The 23747-nt window shown below is 39.0% G+C and overlaps 1 protein-coding gene across 10 annotated transcripts in view; it reads right to left on the bottom strand.

Annotated features, from left to right (window-relative positions):
• Positions 1–23747, bottom strand: part of ADCYAP1R1 (ADCYAP receptor type I) — a 153589-nt gene that overhangs the window by 34477 nt on the left and 95365 nt on the right. For all 10 annotated transcript variants that reach the window (XR_015698713.1, XM_087731382.1, XM_087731406.1 and 7 more), the window contains exons 5-12: positions 16245–16280; positions 15555–15596; positions 13663–13766; positions 13015–13112; positions 12416–12548; positions 10069–10222; positions 6542–6602; positions 1884–1953 (exon numbers count right to left, since the gene is read on the bottom strand). Coding sequence is in view for 9 of the 10 variants with exons in the window: in XM_087731382.1 (XP_087587508.1) it covers positions 1884–1953; positions 6542–6602; positions 10069–10222; positions 12416–12548; positions 13015–13112; positions 13663–13766; positions 15555–15596; positions 16245–16280 (698 nt within the window). In the remaining variant the exon portion in view is untranslated. The remainder of the gene's footprint in view (positions 1–1883; positions 1954–6541; positions 6603–10068; positions 10223–12415; positions 12549–13014; positions 13113–13662; positions 13767–15554; positions 15597–16244; positions 16281–23747) is intronic.

Here is a 23747-nt window from a genome sequence, read left to right as displayed (position 1 = left end):
AGTAACGGGATGAGTTTACAAGCATCTTATCAGCCCTTTTCCAGGCAAAAATATCCCCCTTGCAGCAGCTGAAGTAAGGCAGAATTTCTTCAGTCCCAAGCACCAGATAAGACAAACATAAGCGAAAAGGTTTCAACATTTTTCATTATCAGCTAGTGCAAAGAATAAACAGAAAGATCCCTGCACATCAAAACCATAGAGCATCTCAACAGTAAAAGCATTTTTATCTCCCATTCTCTGAACTAAGACATTTCTCAGTTTAGCAGTATCCATCAATCACAATTTAGTGTCTCTTCTATCCTGGAAATCCCAAGTTGTGTCACTTTCCCTCTGCTTGGCTGAATCTGTCCCAAGAAGAGATGACCTCTATGTTTTTAGGTGGGGAGGAGTGCATGTGTGGGTATGGGTGTGGGTGTTTAATGTTCTTCTTCATGTCTTTTAATTTCTTGTCATCCTGGACATATTCTCTTTGTAGAATCATGTCATTACAGATATATTTTTCAAAATTTGGAGATTAATAAAATCAGTTTATTTTGATGCTTCAGCTTCAGATTAATGCCAGAAGAAAACAGTGGGAAATTTAAATTGGTCTCTTATGCAACCTTTTATTCCTGTAAGGAGATCAAGAACTTAAATGAGCACCTCTTTCAGAAGTATTTTCTATCTGACCTGAGGACCACAAATGAATGGAGAAGCTCAGTCACCCCTTGTTATTTGCTTGAATCTTTAATGCCTTCCATAGAAGCCAAGTATAACTGATTCTTGAAAACCAGAATGTGATCCTTCATAGAATATATATGTAAAGCATGGAAATTCACATACATTGATATCACAAAAATCCCAGGTCATTGGACCATCTCCATCTTGATACCCTTCAGTGTTATTAGCTGAACTACCTTTAATGTTTCTGAAGGCTACTGTACTTTAGAGCGCTGTCCAAATACTTAAAAGGAGAAGCACCAAACCTGATGAAAACACCTACATGTAGATAGCTACCTGTGAGCTGGATGTCTGAATTCCCACAACAGTCAATGAAGACCTGCCTAGTGCTGTCACTGGAGTATGGAGAGCAACTTATCATGCCCAGAATTAGACACCTACATGTGGTAAGTCAGACAGCTGTTCAGGTGCCACTAACCATATTGTCTAGGGGCTCAATTTAATTTCCTAACTGGAGGAGCCCAACAGCATTTTAAATCTCCTTGTTCTTTTGGGGCAGCAGCTGGAGCCCAAACAGGGTACTTTAGAACCTCTCAGTTGTCCATACACAGGTATCTAGATAGATACATGGATAGATAGACATCATTTGAGTCAAATCCAAGACCTCCGTCAACTAAAGAGAGTTTAGATACCTTGTTGACAATTGAACATCTTGCACTATGTCCACAATACTATTATAAAGCTAATATTAAATAAATAAATGCATCTGCAAATTGAATTCCATTCAACAGACACAGTACGGTTTCCTAGTCACTGGCATCTAGTCTTCTTTTAGATGCCCTGGGTTGTCCCACTTGGCCTTCAGCTGCCACCCCAAATGGCACAGGATTCCCATACATCCTGTGTCATATCTGCCAGCCCCAAGCAAATTCTTCATATGCTCTAGGGTCTTATGGTGTTTGATATCCATGTTTAAGCAGCTGAATAACTCCTTGTCTACATGTGCTTGCAGGCAGTTCACCATCATTTAACTTGTACTAAACCTTCTTTATAACAATGGAATTACTTAGCGTTGTGGATGGCAAATGGTGGACATTCAGACAAGCTGTCCAGTAGTCCAGCACAGCAGATGCAGCATCATTTTTAAAGCCATTTGAAGTTGTTTGCATTGATTATTTGCCCTCAGAAGTGTTGAGGAAGTGCCTCCTCCAAGTGTTACTTACCATGATTGATCCAACCACAGGACCCTTGATCACCCACCACAAGGCAGTGTTGTCATTCATGTCCCAGCAGCTGCAGTCGTTAATGAAAGAATGGGGTGGGGAAAGAGAAGGAAAGAGAAAGATAAAGATATAACAAGGAAGTTAATATACTTACAACAATTTTTAAAGGGCAAGAGAATGGGAGAACAGTCTTGTAGATAAATTATTTCATTTGTGTTCAAAGGTACTATTTCATTAGTCTGTCCCTGTTGTACCTTTCTTTTATAGCCTTTACCCAACTTATTTGAAAATAAAATAAGCATTTTTGTGGAAATTTCAATGGTACCTCTTACTAAACAGTTTGGTAAGAGGTAGTCACTGGCATCTAGTCTTCTTTTAGATGCCCTAGGTTGTCCCACTTGGTCTTCAGCTGCCACCCCAAATGGCACAGGATTCCCATATATCCTGTGTCATATCCAACTTACCTGAAAGTAAAATAAGTATTTTTTGTGGCAATTTCAATGGTACCTCTTACTAAACAGTTTAGCCATTTTGGAAAATGCCTCTATGCATGTTTCTCTGTCTACAGACAGTTACAACTGTAATATTGTCCCTTGAAACTAACATCTCTGTAGAAGGGAAAAAATGACAGGGATACCTCGAAGGGTAAGAGATGGTTATTCCAAAGTTTGATGTCTCAGTTACTTTTCCTGGTTAAACAGATATGAATGTTGGCTCCTGACCCTGACATAAGGATTCTTACACACATCTAGTATAGGAGGATGTATTCATGGACTGGTTGTATTCATGTATAGGAATGATTTTCCAGTCATTGTGTTGCAAGTCCTACCAAGGAGCAAGGATTCATCTAAGAAGGTTCAAGTACTGGAAAACAGTTGGGGACAGCTCCTTTTTTAAGCTGTTGGGAGTGAGCGATCATAAATAAAATGACATTTCTACCTCAGCATTTAAAATCTTCCTCCAGATTCCCCAAAGGATTCTGCTCAAGTTATTCCATGTGGATGCATTTGGACATTCATTTGTAGAGAAAGCTAAATACAAGACCCATATACATATAGGTTTTTAACTTCAACATATATTTTTAAAGCTAGAAAAACAATAATAATGAAAAAAACCCCTTATTTCTCCTGTCACACCACCCCCGCTACACTGTTTTAAGTCATTAAGAATTTGATTGTCAGTTAAAAAATGTCTTTTATTTGCCTCCGCTTTCTTCCCTTCATGCTTCCCTCTGGAAAACATAAAATCACAGAAAAATGTACTTTGTACATTTGTACCTGCAGTTCTGAGAAGGAGGGTTTCCCTCCCACTGGGACAGCAGCCAGAAGTCCCAGCAGTGGTTGTCATGGTGCATTTGTCAGATACCAAGAAACAATTTGAACAAGCATACAGGAATAAAACACTCCTGATCTTATGAGAGCTTAATGCAACTTCTGTGTCATTTAAATTGTAGTCTGGTAGCATCTGGAGAAAAGTGAAAATCTTTACTTTAAACAAAACTATATACATGTGTGTGAGGAGTCAGAGCTAAAATTCCTTCATCAAAGTGCATATGAGAGAAATCCCAAGCAGCTAAGTGATGTCTGGTTTAGAAATTTCAGTTGAACTTCTGTTTTCAGTTGAACAGTATTTATTATATTTCAGTTGAACAATATTTTGCTGGATTCCCATAAAACCAACAATACAGATGTGTGTGGTAGAGCTGGTGAGAAGAGAGAAAATTTAGAGCTGAGATGTCAAATTTGCACAAAATTACATATTTTTGCTTCTGTCTACAAAGCCTAGAAACTTAAAATCCCCCCAAATCTATGGGACTGATGGCTGAGATTTTCAAATGCAAAGTAACATTTCTGAGTTACCTCACTTTGGATGCCCAATTTAAAATATTTGAAAGGGGACAAATGTTCAGAGGGAACTCCTTCTCATCCACAGTTTGGAAATCAGGGTTTTTTCCATTATCAACAATTGTATGCCACAAAACGAAAGCACCTAAAATCACCGATTATCTTTTTAATTCTTTATGCATTTATAAATTAGGTGCCCTCTTCTGAAAATTACCCACTATTTGCAGAGCTCAGCCTCTCTAAGATGCACATTAAATCTACCTTGTAAGTTTTTAGTGAGTTGACCAATGTTGGAAGAATCTGGTCAAATTCTAATATTAATCTGGCTGTACAAACAGGCATTGATGTATGGCAATTTGTCTGTGTAGAAATGAGAAATTACAGGGGATGGAATCTACCTGCTCTAGTTCCAGTCATCTATACTGAGTACATCTACGGCCCAGCTAATTGTCCCAGACTCTGGTTGGGACAAAGAGACACTTGGAGGTTGTTGGGTTTTTTTTTTCCACACTGATGTATTTTAAATATGTACCCTGGGGCAATACATCATCCCCTACAAATGCCTATTCTTCTTAGACCTATTCCTCTCCTTTTACAGGATGTGTCCCCAGCAAGCTCAGTTGCCAATATCTACCTTGTAGATGTCAACAATGAATCAGATCAAGCTCACGCAAAGGTTTTTTCAAGGCCTTTTTTGGTCCAGTCCCTGTGACATCTATAGAATGGATGTGGTGAAAGAAACACCATCTTCTCCTCAGATGAACATGACCAGAAGGAAAAAAAAGCAATGCACAACAGAACAGTCTGTAATATCAGCCAACAAGCTGTACCACATAAACAGGCTCCCAAATTTCTTTCAACTGCATTGCTACAGTGGAGGTCAGACACAGAGGACTCTTTTTCAGGATGGATGAAGGGAAGGGAGCCAGTGGGATGGGGGGAGGGATGTGATTTCCATTTGAAAAGGCCAGAGACTGATCTCTGTTATATCTCTGGTGTACATCTGGAATAACTCCATTTAATTCAGTAGCACAGCTCTGGGTAAACAGACAGTTGCATTTATCTGTCTCCACAAACTTGTCACAGTGATGTGAATCAGGAGCTGAAGTCAAGGGAGCTCTGCCAGTTTTATAAGGAGCAAGCGGGAGGAGACTCAGACTCAGAGTCTGTATTTTGGTCCATGCCTTTGTGACTGTGGTTTCCCAGTTCAGTAATTTCTGCAATGTTTTCAGGCTCATACTGGCTTCTCCCCAACCACCAGAACAATGCTTGCTGATTTTTAAAAAGTAACCACTGAGACGCTCGGCTAGAATCTGTCTAAATGTGTTGCATACTAAATAGCTTCTCTAACTAAAAGAAAGGAAAGGTCTTTTTTGTTGTTTTTTTTCTTCTTTTTCCTTCTGTGAGACATTCCTCCTACCCGCAAAATGCAAGGACTGTTTGGACTGCTAAGAGAAATTAATGCATTTAGGACCAGTGTTGTAATCATGATAATGACACAACAGGGGTTTCTGGCTTGTTTTGCATGGAAATAAATGATTTAATTTGTCTTAATGTCAAAATAGAACATTGGGTCAAATCACTGGCATCCCCAGCGGAGGAAGGGCTTCATGTGTTTTGCAAAAAGAGCATGAAAGAAAAGGATGAAGAAAACCTGACAAAACAGTGAGTCTTGTGCAAATTTTGGATTCAGGTATCTTTAGTATAAGGCGAAATTAAAACATAAGCCTAAGTCTCTCAGAAATGGGACTTGGGTACATAATGATGCCTTTCACTCAGATTAAGGTTTTCAAAGGACCACTGCTGGACTTTCCAAATTTTAGACTAGAATAGAATAGAACAGAATAAGACTATTTCAGCTGGAAGGGACCCACAATGATCATTTAGTCCAACTTCAGTCTCTCTCATTCCCAGCATTTTTCCTAACATGTCGCTGATTTCAAACATAGCTGTCACGAAAAAACATAGCTAAGTTTGTATTTTCAAGGTGTACATTCATGTCCATTCCTATCAGCTATGTCTGCTGCTCTACCAGACCTGTCAGTCTACTGACCACCGAGATGTTCAGGACCATCTCTGGGAGCAACCTTTCCTTCTGATCCTTTAGAAAAAGATATAGGAACTTCAGAGGTTTTTTTTCCCTACAGAAAGAGACCACTTGAGTTGAATCTACCCTCTTGAATTCTTTCAGAAATTATTCCATTTCCTCTTTTTTTTTGACACAGAAGACAGGATGTGGATTTCTGTCTCACCTCTACTCATATCCCCCACTAGATTTGGGGAAAAAAACTCTCCAAGGAGAAGCTAAACTCCTAATTGCCTTTGTAAATCAAAGCTCAGCAACTACTTGTGCAGATTTCACTCATCATATCGGACATATCAGCAATAATTTCTACAGATGAGCTCATCATGTTTGTCTTCCTTCATAATCAGTTGGAGACAAGAAAGAAATCACATGTGTGATTCACCTGACAGCTCTTTTAAGATAAGACAAAGCATATCCTGGACTCCACTAATTTAACTGAGCACGGAATGGAAGGCCACTGGGGCAGCTGCAGGTTTATAGGGTAGATGCCTACATCTTATTTCATGAATTCACCAGGGCAATAGGGGCATAAACATCAAACTATGGCTACTTATGCAGCAGAACAGGAAAGCACTCCAGGTTGAACACTGGACCTAAACTACTTGCATACACAAATCAATGTCAGAAGTGGAAGGAGAAATTAATGTCCTCTGATCAGTGTATTTCTGTTTCATGCTTGCCATCGTGCTGAATGCACGTGAAATGATTTCTCATGCAGCGATACCTACCCAGTATCATCAAAGTGAAGCCTCAGCACTGCCCAGACAGTGACACAAATTGTTGGGGTACCTGCAGAAGATAAGATGGTGATATCGTTAGCAGTCTATGCACATTTACTACTCAGTAATGAGCAATTTTTGCAACCTCTCCACTAAAGTTTTATTTCCTAATGGCACTCATGCACAAAAAAATGCAATTCATTACATTAATTCAAAGCTTTAGAAACATCTGCCTCAGTCAGAAGATGGGTTAGTCTTGGTGGGACTGCAGAAGCAAAACTGATAATAGGAAAGAATGATGTTTCAGGTTATTATTGCTCAAAGTTGTTGTACTGCATCTTGTCACATGAACATTGAAACAGTCTGTACAAAATAAAAGCAATGACATCAGCTTCCGTGTCTAGAGATACTGTAATTATGCAATAATTGGAGAGTGGCATATGTTGAGCTGTAATGACATTATTACAGTCTTTGTATTCTTATGTGGTTTTGTTGTAAATGATTTACATATACTGTATTTTCTCCGTTATTGTGTAAATAACTGATTTTTTTTCACTTATTCAAACAAAAGAAATCAGTAGAGGATGGTATTTCATTACTCACAGGAATGTTTCATTTTTTTTCATGAAAACAAAAAAAAAAAAAACAAACCAAACCCCCAAAAGAGAATTTCATTTCTATTGCAGACATTTCTTTACTCTAAAAAGTGTGTGTAAAATACAAATTAAATGAAAACAGTAAGAATCCACTGAAAAACCTAGATTTATTTTCTTTTCTGAAAACATTAAAAGTGTGGGTTTTCAGTGGGAATATTTTTATAAAATAACACAGTCTTGCAAGAAAACTCTGGGTAAGTTTGATCTACATTTTATGGCAAATAAAATCTTTGACTAGGAAACTGCCTACATCTATTCAGGCACCACTGGAAAAATGAAGTGTTAAAAAGCAAACAAAACAAGGACCTTGATAACCCCAGCTTGCAGCGGTGAACAGGACTGTCATAAGTTGACAGGAACAATTATATTTCATACATTTTGCAAGGCTGTGTTGATGTCACATTAATTAGTCATTCGACTGAATCCACTTAAGTGAGTCTCTGTCAAATCTCATATTCCTGCTATCAGAAATAAAAATATCCCTGTTAGACCTAGATGACTGATGAAGCCCTCCTCCTTTAAAAAAGCACACAGAGAAATATTTGAAAGAAAAATGATAAAAAGAAATAAAATGACAGGCTTTAGGGAGAAGAAATCATGCATATTTAATTTAAACTGAAGGCTGCTTTTCTCACATGAGAATACCTAGAAAACATTGAGATCTTTGTGCACTTAACAGATGCACAATAATAAAAATAATCTTTAAATATCAGTCATAGGTCTGACGTGCTATCTAGTTTGCACTCATTTGCACTATACAAATTTTGATGGTATGAATAGAGTTCCAAGTCTGAAATATGGGCAGGAAGGCAGAATTAGACTAAATGTGTCATAAAAATATAGTTCAAAAACCATGTTTCACATCAGCTTGGAGATTTGAACCATCTGCTATATTGAATGTACATATACTCACATTACTTTTCTTTACATCAGAAGAGATATATATATATCTTCATCACCTCCTTTTCAACTTCTGAGTAACATTAGAAAACAGACAAGCCTCAAAGGCTGAGAAGAGAGCTATTCTCGCTGATTGTATTTCTGCCCTGAGTAAGGAGCAGGTGTTAGGAGAGACCTCAGGAAGACAGCAGTCTAGCTGGAGAACTTATCAGCATATTGCACATTTAAGAGGAAAAAATTGTCTGGATTGACACAGCCATATGTAGTTCTCATTAATCAAATGAGGACACTGATGTGCTCAGCACATTTTAAGAAACAGATGAACATCCAGATGCTGCAAAATGCTGAGCTCTTGCTTATTGCTGCTTCAATGCAACTCCCTCCCGATCAGCTCTGAGCTGAGGGGCTGCTTTTGCGCTGCATGACTTGCATCCAGAGTCTGGAAGTGCACCAGTTCTTGTAAAGTGCCAATTGCTCCTACCAGGGCAGGGGAACTGCTGTTCAAGTTTACATATGCAGGAGCTAAGAAAATATTGTGTTTAAAAAACAAAACAAAACCAAAACCATCCACATTTAGAGGTTCCCTTAGTGTTATTAACAGAAATTATTGACACTGCTTTGAATATGAAGTGCTATCTATAAACTAAACAGCTAGATATTATCTACGGTATTCAACTCAAGACCAAATATTTTGAGGTTGCTTTACAGAATGAATCCATCTGGGTAGTTCTTTCATTACAGAGACTGACTTTAAAAAAAAAATTCAGTTAATATGCTGTGTTGCAATATTCTCACATTTGGACAAACCTACAGATATGAACTTCGTGCAAACTTAATTAAAGGAACCCAACCTCTGATTTATGTTCAGATTGTAAAGTTTTACACATTGTTTTCTTTTATAATTGTCACATTTTCATGTACATAACCCTGAAGTTCTCTTTGGAAACAGCCTTATATCTCAGCTATAATGTGATTACACATCCGTGGATAGTACAAGGGGAACTTTGAACATCCTTTTCCAATAGTTTCTTTCCCGATAGCCTTTTCCAACAGCCATGCTTTTCCAATAGCCTTTATATGCCATAGCTTATTTCTGATCACTTGTTCTTTCTTTATACCTTTGCTCCTATTGTAGGGAGTCTTTGCCAGAAGATGAGAATTTTTGTGTATATACAGCTGCCTCAGGAGGGAAAAAACAAAACGAGCTGTGGATTACATGAAGGTTCACGTTACATGAGGATGTTTTTTTCAAAGGAGAATGGTTTAAGGCATGTGGTTTGTATGTAGACTTTACACATAAATATACAGGATTATTTCCAGATTATTTCAGAAGTATGTTTGTTTAAGTATAAAAATTGAGCTTAACCTTCTTAGGGTACATTTAAAATGAATGTGTTCTTCTGCATTCACCATCTGACTTCTGCACAAAACCATTAGCAAAGAACACTTTGAATTAACATGTTGCAGGAATTAATATGTTGCAGGAATTAATTTATCTCCAGAAGGTCAGAATGAAAAATAATACACTGGTTATCTTTGTACAACTAGCCTTTCTGAAACAAATCTTGTTTCTTCCCATTGCAAGTTTCCATTTCCCACCCAGGTAGGATGAGCATATGTGAATACCCTTTGGATACATTTTCAATTTAGCGATTATCTGGAAGAAAGGCACAAATGAAGTCTTAGAAAAGGGACTAGACTTAGCATTGCAGATTTGATTAAGCTGAAGAACTTGGCATTAAGATCATATCTTGTAAAAGGCAATTTTCAGTTGTGGACTACATCTCTGCAAGAGATGCAGTGTCCTAAAGATTTCAGTTTCACTCTATTCAGACAAAAAAGCACAACATGGTTTGGTGTGCAGTGGTACTTCTAGACAAAGACTAAAACTATACTTTGAAACTGTATGTGGAAATATTAGATGGTTCATGGAGTCATCTTGCACACTGAGACACATTTTAGACAAGAAATGTTACGTACCCCAGCCAATAATAGTGTACCAGTAGAAATATCTCCTTTCTGGGAAAAAGGTTTCTACCAATAAAGTGAAAAGGTACAATCCCTCAATGAAAAGCCAGAAGTAGTTGGACATGACACAGTAGTGAAAAAACACCATCACTGCTTTGCATTCCACCTGCAGAGAATCAAGAAAAACAAAGTTATTTCCATGTTGTTTCCGCCTAACAGACAGTCCAAGTGCTTTCAACCTCTCCAAATCTCTTAGTGGAAAGGAACACAGCTGGGACTGGTATTATACACTTTTAATAATAAAGTTTTAAAAGCATGAGAAGAATGTGAGGTGCCACTTAGAGAGCAAAGCTTGAAAGGGCAGGTAGCCAATTTTACCAGTGGGAGGTGGTCGACGAGAGTCTGCAGACAGCTTGAGAACGTCTTGCATTAGTGGGAGTTCACATCGTCAATGGACGTTAATTGCTAGATTTAAGCCCCCTTCCAAGGATTAAGTGCAGAGAAAAAAGGAATCCAGTTGTGTATTGAGAAACCTAAGGAAGGATGTGAAATGGCAGGACGATTGTGGAAAGCCCTGAGAGTGGGATCAGAAAGGATGCACCCTCCTGTGTGCAGCTGAGAATTGTACTTCCTTGCCATTTGCGGGAGTTGTCACTCAGGGACAGAAAATGAAAGTAAGCATAAGTGTAAAGAAAACAGAGTGATTTACAGAAAAAAAAAAGATAGAATCTTTCATTCATTTACTGTGGTAAAAAGCAGCAGACAAAAGAAAAAAGAAAAAAAAAAAAAAAGAAGGAGCTGGAGTTGTTTAGTCTGGAGAAAAGGAGGCTCAGGGGAGACCTTAGTGCCCTCTACAACTACCTGAAAGAAGGCTGTAGCCAGGTGGGGGTCGGTCTCTTCTCCCAAGTAACAAGTGATAGGACGAGTGGAAACGGCCTCAAGTTGCTCCAGGGGAGATTTAGATTGGATATTAGGAAAGATTTCTTCACCAAAAGGGTTGTCAAGCATTGGAACAGGTGTCCAGGGAAGTGGTTGTGTCCCCATCCCTGGAGGTATTTAAAAGCTGCGTAGATGTGGTGCTTAGGGACATGGTTTAGTGGTGGACTTGGCAGTGTTAAGCTGATGGTTGGACTTGATGATCTTAAAGGTCTTTTCTGACCTACATGATGCTATGATTCTATGACAAAAGCCTTACCTGGAAACTGAGCTCTACCCTGACTCTGTGAGAGTAGGACACACTTGTCTTTCCAGACTTGCATCCCAGCAAGGCATCATTAGTCCTACAAAACTAGGACTTTTCAACAAATCAGAGTAGAATAAGTGTATAAACTGGAAGCTCCTCCCTGGGGCAATGGGAGGCTGACAATTTTGACTGGTTCCCACTTCCCCTGTCACATCCTGTGGGACAAGTCTACAACCAATATGTTTAAACCATGAAATCTTGAGTTTCTTCATGGAAGTTCTACAAAGGCTGAAGATCTGGTCATTAGATGGCTGATTTTAACGTGTTTTATGCTTCAAGTGTTTCTAAACAGAGAGGCAGATGCCACTATTAGAAGAGTGGTGTGAAAAAAACTACAGATCTAACGTGGCTTCATCTTTCTCATGGAGAAAAATTAAAAGCAAAAACTAGTTTCAATGACAAAGAAAAGGCTGACTAAGAAACTACACAGCTGCACTTTCCTTATGGAAGTGACTCACGGTGAATTTAGCTCATAACTGGATGGATAATGGAGATCTCAGTTTGGGAACTCACTGTAATTCCATCATAATTACATGCAGTGAGCTGATTTATCAAATCCAATAGCCTTAAACGTGAAAGAAATTGGGGTTTACATGTATTATATAGTGCATATATTATAAGTGCATCTGTGAAATAGACTGCTTTCCATAAAACCACACATTTCAGAGACAAACACATGGCTAATACTAGTGATTTTTTGAGTGTGATCATCAGGGGTATTTTCTGTCTGAGTTGTCACCCTTTCTACACTTGACTCTGCCTGACATCCAGAACAAATAAGGCTCTGGAGAAAAACCAGACCTTCAAATGAAGGAAGTTGCTTGTGTCTGCTCTCATCCCACCTATCACTATGCCAATCTGTGAAAGGGAGGAACAACCTGAGTAGAGTCAGAAACCAAAACTTGTAGGCTTGTCCTAAAAGACAGACCACTGGACACTGAGACAATACCATCCACAGTTTCGTTGTGAACCTGGAGGGAAGTTTACCACCAATTACCTTCTCTCCCCATAGCTTCTTAGCTTATGATACCCAACAGACTTCTGCCTGCCTCACTATTTTTTGTTATCTCGTGCTGAAAAAATAAAGGAAAAGGCTTTGGTTTTTGTTTTACTTACCGTTGAGATAAAACAGTGGTTGCCATCCTGTTCAGCATAAAGAACCCCATCTTTAATGAATACAGATATTGCACGTAGGATGAATGAAACAAAGAGGTTCATATGGATAAAATTTCGAGTGCAGTGAAGCTTCCTGGAGAGGAAAGAGCAAGGGAGAAGAAAAGAAGAAAAAGAAAAAAAAGACTTTTCTTTTGTAGAAATAGCGTACTAGGTCTATCTGCACACATGGCCAAAGTTCCTAGCACCTTGGTGATAAGAATAGCAACATCTGAAAGTCAGGAGTGTGGATAATACTGACCATAACGCTGACCAAGAGGAGGATTTGGGGATTTCCTGTAAAAGCATGCAGGGTAGCATAAAATAGACCCAGTCCAATGCAGCTACATAAAATAGGCCCTCAACTTCTGCAGCTGCATCTACATTCTTCCGAAATGCGACTACTGGAGTGTGTCCAAGCTGGGGGAACAACGCTTTTAAAGAGTTGCCTCCCTTTTATTCTACATCTGGTGAAATAAAAGCTTAAACGTTGTTTTGGGCCAATGAGCTCCAGCCTCTTTCCTCCAGTGACTGAACAGCTCACTGCTCGTGCCCTGACTCACCTGAAACGACACAGGATAACCATGGCGGTGGTGAGGGAAACAAGAGAAGTGCTGTATCCCACCGTGTACAGAGCCTTCACAGATAGATAGTAGTAATCCTTGGGAGGCAAACAACACACAGTTAAACAGTTCATCTACGGTCGCATCTTCTTTACCCTGTCAATGTGCAGGGAGAACCATAGGCAGGATTTGTTTCTTGAACAGCCTGGTTGTTTTGTCCTCTTAGTTCCCCTGAGATCGCACTGTATATTAGAGAATTGCTCTGTCTGGTGTAGCCGTGGGTCTGCCTAGTGTGAAGCTTATTTGTCAGCGAGCTAGCAAAGGCTGTTTATATTTCTTTGACCACTGTGCATGTATCTGTAGAAAAAAAGTAGGTGGCTAAGGGATTCTTTAGTCAACAGGGAAAGAACTGGGGGCTAACGCATGCTTCTAGCAGTTACAAGATGTATCAACAATAAACACTCATTCTGGAAATATTCAGTACAGGGCTAGGAAGGATTTAAAACTTGCTTCTCACATTTTTTTGCCCATAAATACCTGATTGTTTCATTCCAATCACCATCAAATCAGAACATGACCAGAGGCTGGACAAAAAGCAGCCTGCTGCTCCCCCCTTCATTTGTTTTTAATTATAAGATTAATTCTCACCTGGTTATCAGACTCTGTTTCATTTTCATCAAAGCCGCAGGCATCATAATAATGAGGAAAAGGTTCAGACCAGCCATCTTCAGTGCAATTTCTGCTGATGTCCCCTATGTCAAGTACAGTTGGGAATGTGACATTGCTGAAGCAAACCCCAGGACATACCCTCCTTCCCCTTGGTACGTGACCAAAGAAAACCCCACAGTACCTCTGGGGGTACTATTTATCTGGCTATCCATAGAAGACTTTAATAGCATCTTGAAAATTTAATGACATCTTTACCCAATTCTACAATAGGCACCTATGGCTGCCTACTACTATAGCTGGTCACCAGAGAGCAAACGAGATTTAACCAGTATAGTGAGTGCCTCCAGGCCACCAAAGATCTCATTCCAAGTGGGTACCTAAACCAGGGGTCACCTAAGTATCCATGTCTCTCCATTGACTCTGAAAGGCATCTAAGGAATACAGCTTTGATGTAGACATTTACACTTCAGATGGCTAAAGGTTAAGTCCAGTGCTTAAATATAGGTAGGCAGTTTGTGCTATTTAAGTTGATCTATATCTGAGGCATCTGCATGGGACTGGCAAGAAAACACAAGGCTAACATGATTTTTTGGATCAGCTGCTGGAAGCCAGGCAGGATACTGTAGGATATGCAAAATAACCATTGTATGTTTATGGTGAGTCAGATGGATTGTCCTCCTACAGTCAGATAACATGTATCCCACTCATTTATCTTCAAGGCTCTAGATTTCCTAGGCTCTGATCTGAGAGTGACTTTGTGATATCTGTAGGAAAACAAAGGAAAGATGGAGTGGGAATCTCTTCCCTGTCTCTGTCTTCATAGCAATATGTTCATTTACACCTCCAGATGCCCAGTGTGGCTTCAGTTGACAATTTCAAACCTGTTTCAGAGCTTCTCACATTCCTCTGCCTATTATTTGTTCCAATCCCAGTTTATAACCTTACTCTAAAGCAAGTGTTTGCAAGGAGGCTCAAAATTGGCTCAGAGAAAACTTCCCTTTGTCTTTTTCTCTCTTTTTACTCTAATTGTTTGGTTAATCTCATAAGGACTAGCTCCTGAATGGCTTTCACTGACACAATCAAAAGGCTAAAAACTTTATTGGGAGACAAGAGCTGGGGGTAGAAGAGGAAAGTGACTCTTGTCACCCACTTTGTTGCTGAGGCTGCTTAAGGTGGGATGGCCCCTGTGGTGCTCTTTTTAAGCACCGTTACTCTTGCCAGAGCTCAGTGACCCTGTTGAAAAATTAGAACTGGGCTGCTGGCTGCACTTATTCCTCTCCAGCACAATAGAACAGTTTCCATTTATCGAACTGTTACAGTTTTTGGAGTCTGAGCTGTACCTTGACCAAAATTGATGCAAATTTCCAAGGTTTGGGTTTTTTTTTATTAAGGTTGTGCTGCTTCGCATTCTTAGAGCAGTTTATTTGTGTCGCTCATAACACCAGCAGTGACCTTATTTTTAGAGAACCTGTTTGCCATCCATGCAGCAGAATATATCTATTTAATCACAGCATTCATTTAAGAACACTGCATTACTTGGCAAATTTTGGTAAATTACTCTTGCGCATTCATCCCCAGTTTTCTATGGAAAATAACCAGTGAATCATGGTGTTGACTTTCCTTAACACCATTTAGTAATTACTGTTAAGCAGGTAGATATAATTTATAACAACATACTTGCTAGATTGCAAGGCTCAATAGCGGAGGAATAAATTTTCATAATACTGCTAAAAGTAATGCACCAGAAAATGTGTCACCATAATTAGAACTGATTAGAAAATAATACCTAAATGTCAGGAGAAAAAGCTTGGAGCTTCCTTTTTAACAGAGTTAAAATAAAGAGAGAAACATTCCATGGTTCTGTTTCTTACCTAGGGGAGACTGGGCTGTGCTTTCCAGCAGGTCATAATCACCTATAAAAGTGAAAATTTGGTATGAAATTGTTTTGATTGTGTTTTCTATTAGGACCCAAACTGGTCTCTGTGGAAATCAGTGAATAGAATCCAATTGATTTTTATTTGTTTGGATCAGGCCCAAAGGCAATAAATACTTGATTCTGTCTGTTCAGCAAGTAAATAGTTTTACTTGTGAGTTAAAATCAAAGCTGAACCTATAAAATTAAAAAAATCACTACTGCAAGCAGCAAGCACACAGGTAAACCCACATACAATCAAATTAGGACCAATTTTATTGTAAAAATACAAAAGTCAGTTATTATATCTTTAGAAATTTACATTTATAATCCATAGATATTTAAGTATAGTCAGTTCTCACAGAATTCATGAAAAATTATTTCCATCTATCAATGACAGAAAGCAATAATTGGTTTTAAGTAAGACAGTTTAATTTTGTGGTTTTAGGTTAGATCACATTGATTTCTAGAAACTTATCAGATTTGTACTTTCACTTTTTATCACAGTGTTACAATGAACTACATGTATTCATTATCGTAATGGCTGATACGCAAACAACTTTTCAATACTCTGATATTATCATGTGCTCTACATATGGTTTTTGAAAACAGAGGTACATAGGATGTAGTGAACACAACTGGTTCTTACCTGCATGGGTTTGCCCCAAGTTATCTACTTCCCAACCTGAAATTAGAAGCATAAAAATAATTAACTTGATCTTGATAATAGCTTGCTTCCTGTAAGAGGAGTGGATGTAGCAGTGCCCAGAGAACAACTGCAAGAAAATTTTGTTTAAATCTTTTTTTCAAGATCAGTACTGTATATTTATAGGTGGAAAGTGCTTTTCAGAAGGTGGCTGATTGCATTGTATTGTTAAATTTCTGGTTATCATGGAGTTTCATCAGATTCTAGGAAGGACATGAAAAAGAGATGAGGGAGCTTTTCTGTAGGTTGGGTTTTTTTCCTTTTTTTCTTTTTTTTCTTAGAGAGGAGGAGGGTTCTGCAATAGGAAAGACCCACACATTTCCAAAACATTGTGCCGAAATCCATGCTGATTTGTACACTAAAAATACAAAATGTTACAACAGGAAATGATAAAAGTTTGGGTTCACATTAAAAATTTTCCTGTTCCTTTCTTTTATACTTCAGAAATAAAATGTTGGGATTATCTCAAACCAATATCTCACCCACCCTACTAAATACTTAACCCAAATTGCCCTGAAGTCAGACTTTCCCAAACCCTCAGTGGATTTTGGCTGAAGCTTGGTGTTGGGAGATGCAAGAAAAGGAGCTGCTTTAAGCCACCAAGTGGTGCTGCTGCATCATGCACAGGGAGACACAGAGGAGCCAGACAAAGCTGTCAGCAAATAGCTCTGCCAGTGGCCCACCGACCGGTGAAAAAATGTTTCCAACATTTCATTGACCGCTATGGCCTACAGCACGTTAAATGTTTAGATTAGCTTAGTTCTGTATTCCCTGGAAGAACCACAATGCTTCACGTTGTTCTTCGTTCACCCTGAACATATGGCAAAATCTCGACTAGAGATTGGAAAAGCCATTCACCAATTTGTATAAGCCAGTTTTTATGAAAAGTGAAATCCAAACAAAGATTGATTTTGATCCTATGAGAAAGCAGAAAGACAACATCTAAGGAAACAAAATAGTAAAGACAGTCTTTTCAGCACAGCATAAAATGCATTTTATATTTTATACTTTTTCAAATTCCTTATCATGCAATAATTTTAAATTCATTGATTTCTCTCTCTCCTCTAAAATAAATCAGATGTGCTTTTTGATCTTCTAAGACAGAAAACAGAGGAGTTAGTGTGAAGGTGATGGTGGGAGTCTAGAAAACTAAGCTGAAGCACTAGGTGGGCTGTACAGTGCCTTTGAATGGATGTATTCAACATCAAACCTACTCATTCAACCCACCAGTTACTCTGGAAGGTTAATCCTGAAAGCCATGATGAGAATGCCCTTGGTCTCCTGGCTTCTCTGCCCAACTCCAGCTGTTTTCAAGATTTCATGTCTGAGAATTCTTGGATGTTTGCAACTATTGGGTAGGTGTACTAATTCTGAAGAGAAGTCACCAATGCTCTGAGCAAACATTTTCCAGTGAAGATCATTCAACCTGCTGCATCAGACTAAATTACCAGATGCTGCAGAAGTGCTATGGCTGTGCTCCAGGTTCTTGGCAGAATAACAGAGATGCCGGTGCAGAATATTTTGGACAGACCTGTTTCCCTCCTGAGCCTACAAAAAGTTTATTAACAGTGGTAGAGCTCAGATATAGGTGCCTATGTTGCTAAAATCTGAATTCAGAATACCCACTTTAGGATATCCTGTGGGAATTTTTACCTGTGGTTTTATTAGGTAGGGGATCAAAGAGCAAGCCACTGTCCTGTGATCAGTGTCTTTCATAGTGTCTCTCTCTGCTGCCACTCAAATCAGTAGCTCATAACGGAACGGGTTCCTTACATGAGGTCACCTCACTCAGTAGCCTGACCCACAGAAGCAGGGTGAGAAGAAGCTGCAAAAAACATCCAAAAAACTTTTTGACTCATAAAAATCCAGTTTTAGTTTATCAGCTGTACAGTGTGGCTTAAATCCTGAAACGTGATATTACAAACTTCAGAATTCTTGTTGGAGGAAGACCAGGTCAATATTAAGTAGATTGAAGCCTGATGTTTCTGGCATCCTGGCATGTTACACTGATTGATTAGAAAAAAAACTTTTTTTAAAAAAAAATAAGTGTTTTAAATTTAGCGATTTTATTCCTATAGTCTAAAAAGTAAAAAATAAAAATTACCATTATTTCACTCTAAATATGGGTGGTAGCTGGTCACACTGATGTTAAAATATTAGATTTTAGTTCATTTTGAATTTCATGACATCAGTAACAACAGTTAAAACATTATATTAATGTAGGTTTGTAAAATGAAGAGGGTTTTATATTAATATTTTTTTTTATATATGCCCAAATTATTATTGCATTTTAACCGTATTTGGACATTACGAAGGGATTCACATTTTCAACAATGTTAATTTTCTGATTGCTGTAGGAGCAAACTTGCTTTTTATTAACGTATTTTTCTACATCTGAGTCCTTGATAATGTACTGAAGAAAGTTCAAGTACAACCTTTTACTATACAGGCTTTCAGGCTTGATCCATCAACCTAATTTGCACTAATAAGTTAAGCTACTGGAAAGTCAATTAGATTTACACTGAACATTATGCCCTAAATTACAACTAAAAGTCAAAGTTCATCTAATGAGTGTTGGGATAACATACGCACATACAATTATATTTGTGTGTGTATGCATATAAGCACACAATGAGGGAACATATAGCCACCATCTGGCTTTAAATTCCTGCATTCTGCTGCTGCCCTTCTCTCTGACACCATATGTTTATGTGCCCTGCACTAGAATATGGGTGTTTACATGACAGATAACTGTGCCAATGACTATGTTTGCTCACATGTATGAGAGTGCGATGGAGTTCATTTGGATTATTTCTGTGCTTAACATTTAACATATCTACATATATAGGGACAAGGCCTGAGCTTGCATTTGAGCTGGGGTTGTAGGAAGTCCAGACATAGGGCAGTCCCTCTCATTTTTCAGACTATTACCTCGAAACTGGTTTTTTGTCTTTTTTTTTTTTTTTTTTCACCTGAGTGCACTTCTGACTCTAGAGAGACCTCAGCAAAATTACTCTGGTGTCAGCGATGTAATGGGCAAAATTGTATGGCACCTCACTGCATGGGCTTTCACACGAGTCTCCTCATTGCCTTACTCTTAGGACATAAACAATGAGAAACTGGGCATCAGACGTCACTGATGAAGCAGAGAAAGCCCATCAAGATGATTATGCAACAGGCTAGATGAAATACATTACTACCCCACCAATGAAGAATAAATAAAATATACTTTTCATCTGCATTTTGACTGGAAACTCATTTTTCAGGATTTTAATTCAAGGATTACAGTCATGACTTACATTGACACCTGTGCACCTCACACGCAGTTAAATAACAGCACAGCCCAAACTACAGAAAGATCGACCCAACAGCAGCTATTAAACAGTGTCTTAGAACACAATTTTTTAAATCAATAATTGCTGACATTAGTCAATAAACTCCTGAGGAAGCTAATGTTATCCTTGACAAAGGATGGTTTCTCCAGTAAGTTGACAGATAGCGTTCACTATTTGACCAGACTGAATAGGTAAGTGTCACTCTTTGGGAAGCAAATCTTCCATTAGTGCTTTAGCTGTCATTATTAATTAGATGTTATTTGCAGTACTACTTAGAGACCCTAGAGAAGATCCATCAGAATGCTGAATTGGTAGTTCCAAAGACCAAAAAGAGAAACCAAACACAGAAAATATTGCTTACTTTTATTTTCTACATGAAGAGGTGAGAGAAGAAAAAAAAAAGTCAAAGGACTTGCCAATGGCTACCCGTAGAGTCAGTGGCAGAGGCCCAGATCTTTCATGCCCTTTTCTTGCACATTTATCAGACTTTCTTCCTTGCTTTTCATGTACTGAGCCCCAGAAAGCATAACTACCTCCTCACTATCCTCCAACGGATGAGAAATTTGATGGAAGCAATTGTTGCTTCTGATTTAAAGTGAACAGGACTGGCAAAGCTAAAGCCAAGAAACAGTCTGTGTACGATGAGCCTCAGAGCTCAGCGCAGCCTTTTAGATCATCTCTTTCGTGCCAAATTTGTGCTGGCTGCTTTTGGTGTCAGCTGGCATGGCAACTGCTTTATCTTCCATAGATTTGTTCATCTGAGCACAACTTGCATTTAACCCTTTTGTTCCAGCATTTGTTCCCTACTAGTGTGGGAATTAAAGGCTTCCAAAACTATTCTGTCCTGAAATGGCTTGCCCACACTTTTCCCTTATTCTTATTGTTCCCATCTCAGTATTATAGGTTGGAGGAGTGGTCCACATGGGTAATCCTCCATAAGGCTGGATTTTGACAGAATTGAGATCAATGTGTAAAGCTCTCAACTGGTTTTACTGCATGTTAATTCTGTCCCTTCAGAAAGTGCAGCGGTTGGGGCAGAGAGAGGTTATAGAAAACATTTCCTACAATCACTTGTTATCATGCTGTCCAGCTACATGAATAATGAGCTGGTTAGGCAGGAATTCCATTTTTTCTTCTTTTATATAGCACTGATTAGAAGCTTAACATTTAATTTACAAATACAAAATAAATCAGCGAGCTCTCATGCACAGCACCCACCACACTGTGCCTTTTCGCTCCCTTCCCTATTGCTGCATGCTGCTTTTATGCACCAGCAATCTGTTCAGCCGGCTGGCAAAGCCGCAGTCGGGAACAGCAGTCTACTTAGCAGCTTTTCTGGGGCTTTCTGAGCTCCCCACACAGATACCGCTTGCACACTCTGCCTGCTGCTTCTAATGCCCTCTGCCCAGTCCTGTACCTGGGCTCACACAACCCCACATGCACACTATCAAATCACCCCAGTTCCTTCATTACAACTCTTTTTTGGGGGATGAAAGGGATCCAGAATCAGCTGCTAGGTCTTTACAATCTCATTAACAGGACCTGTAGAAAGTGGCAGCCAGACAAGGTTACAGAGTACATGGCCTTACAGGTTCCCACACCTTTCCCTATTTTAAGTGCTTTCCTCCACTATTTCCAGGGGTTTTGGTCTCTCCAGCCTTATGCCCCACAGACAATATTTTAAACTACAGATTGAAAGTCATTAGTCACTTGGCATTTACTGTATATTGCCATTTCCCTCGTCAAAGGGATTTGTGAACACAGTGTTTGCACAGAGACAGTACAAAATTGTTATTGTTCATTGTATTTAGAAAACAAAAAAACTGAGGCAGAGGAAAATTATGGATAAGATTGGAAGCCTGGTTCATATTTGCGTGTTTGAATAAGAACTGGTGCCTAAGGACATCTGAGGAACTAATCCTGTGGGGCAAATTCAACCCATCTAGTTTACCCTCCTGAAGATAAGTTTATCTGTTTTTTAAGTCTCCTCCCATAAAGGGCAAAGGGACTGGCACTTCCAGAGGGTGATTTGTTTTAGACATCTACCACAGGATGAGATGAACTAGCTTCTGCAACTTCTTTGTTACCCAGTGGTTGGTGCAAAATGTTGCAGTGAAGGCAGTGATGGAACTGCTATACAAGTCCTTTCTTCTTATATCCCATACTAATTTCAGGGCATATGGTTTCATGACATAGAGACAAGAAGACACAGTGAATCATGCCTGGAGATCACAGGAGAATACCAGTGAGGTCCTGTATGGAGAACATAAAGGCTATAGTACACAGGGCTGGCTGAGGCAGGTCTGGTGCACAGATATGTATATATACAATATATATCAATAACATGTAAGGGAAATTATGAGTTTCTCTTTTCTTCCTCTTTTCTATCAAAGACTATGAAACTAGCAGTGGGCTGAGGTCACCATAGCAACTGCTAGGCATCATCTAAACATTATGTGTATCCTTCCTATGAGGCTGGCTGTCACGGGAGCATCCATCACAGTGCAAGATCAATGCAAATACTATTGAAGGGTCTCTTAGCTCCAAAGAGGGCAGCGATCATATTTCAGAGAAAGGGAAATGTTTTTCCAATGAGAAACACAGAAAATAAGAAAAGTTGTTCAATGGAGATTATCAGTTATGAAATAAGTCCCAGAGAAGAAAGCATATTGAATCACTTGCTTAAAGGCAAGGATTTTAGGTCTGCCCACCACACCTAAAATCTTACAATCAACTGGAACTCCTTTCTCAGTTATGTGAGTCAAGAGGAGAAACAATAGAGCAAAGACTGCTAGTAAAGGTTGAAGCATCTGCCCGTGTTGCATCTAGAGCGATACTTCAATGTCCTATCTTTCACTGTCCAAGTGTTCTCCAAACTACTCAGCAGCTCTTGGCACATTCCACCCTTGCGTGCTTCCCAGAGGAGAATGATTTTTTTATTTTCCAAGGTCAAATTAGCTTTCAGATCATATTGACAGAGGTCTTACAGCTTTCCCCTGGCCACTGCAGGATGCCATCTTGCAAAGGACTAAGGACTTGATCTTTAGCTGAAATGCTGTTGGTCATGTTGTATGTTTGAGTATCAGAGGCACAGAGTCTTATGTCCCCATAATTTGGTGGGAAAGGCCATAAGATGTCCTTTTCCTGTAAAAAGCACCTATGAGGCCTTAACTACTTGACTGGAAATGTAGACACAGTTACTATTCTTTGATGGCAATATTTTCTTCCCTTTTCCTTCTGCATTGCAGATAGACTTTGTGATGCTGTGAGCACGGAGGCATGCTTAATTATAGCTTGTCCTCCTCTCTGGAAAAGCTGAAGTAATTCCATTGCTTTACTGCCTATGGAAAGCCTAGGAATGAAAACCAGCAGGAAAGGACTTGTTATCTAGTAAGCACTGTTATCTTGATTATTGGCAAGACTTATTATTTTTAACATCAACACTTGGTAGGTCTCTTGCACCTGTTCTTTATGTCACAATTCTTTCTAGGATTTGCTGAACACTAAGCAACAATAACACATATGCAATCTGCAGACAGCTTTGAAAGCTGTCCAAAACCTTTAGCTGGTATATATATAAAAAGCCAGATACCTTTGCATTGAACTTGCTTCTGAATGCTACATGTGATCTTATATAAAGTGAAGGATGAAGCAAAAGTATGCCCTTTACATTGATCTTTTGCCTTGCCTATTTGACAGGCAAATGCAGTTTCCAATTTCAGTCTGCTGCAATGCTGACCTTAATTTCAGCAAGTAGCAAAGAAAACCTGCATCTTCTACTTCAGTAGAAAATAAGTGCACAATCTTCGTGATACATTTGGTTGTTTAGAAGGCCCCTGATGTTTAACAGTCACCTTTTCTTTCTGTCTATATCAAAAAATATCAATACATAACCCAAACAAATAGAAACTGGAATTTGCAAATATTTTCATCAGCTTTCACCTTGGGAAGACAATGACTTTTATTGTCTTTTCACCCAGTTTGGGAGTTACGTAGCATTTTCACAGTGGTACATAGTCAGCACTTAAAGAGTTTACCAGGCCTGTTTCCCCAGAAATGACACAGAAGGGCTTTCCGCATGTGAACATGTAGCAATCACTTCCCCTTTCAT

Source organism: Nipponia nippon, unplaced genomic scaffold (assembly GCF_047370975.1).
Source record: "Nipponia nippon isolate SJK-2023a ecotype South Korea unplaced genomic scaffold, ASM4737097v1 scaffold_1, whole genome shotgun sequence".
In the NCBI taxonomy this organism is placed as follows: domain Eukaryota; kingdom Metazoa; phylum Chordata; class Aves; order Pelecaniformes; family Threskiornithidae; genus Nipponia; species Nipponia nippon.
Note: the sequence above shows the minus strand (reverse complement) of the source record. Positions and strands in the feature narration are given on the sequence as shown.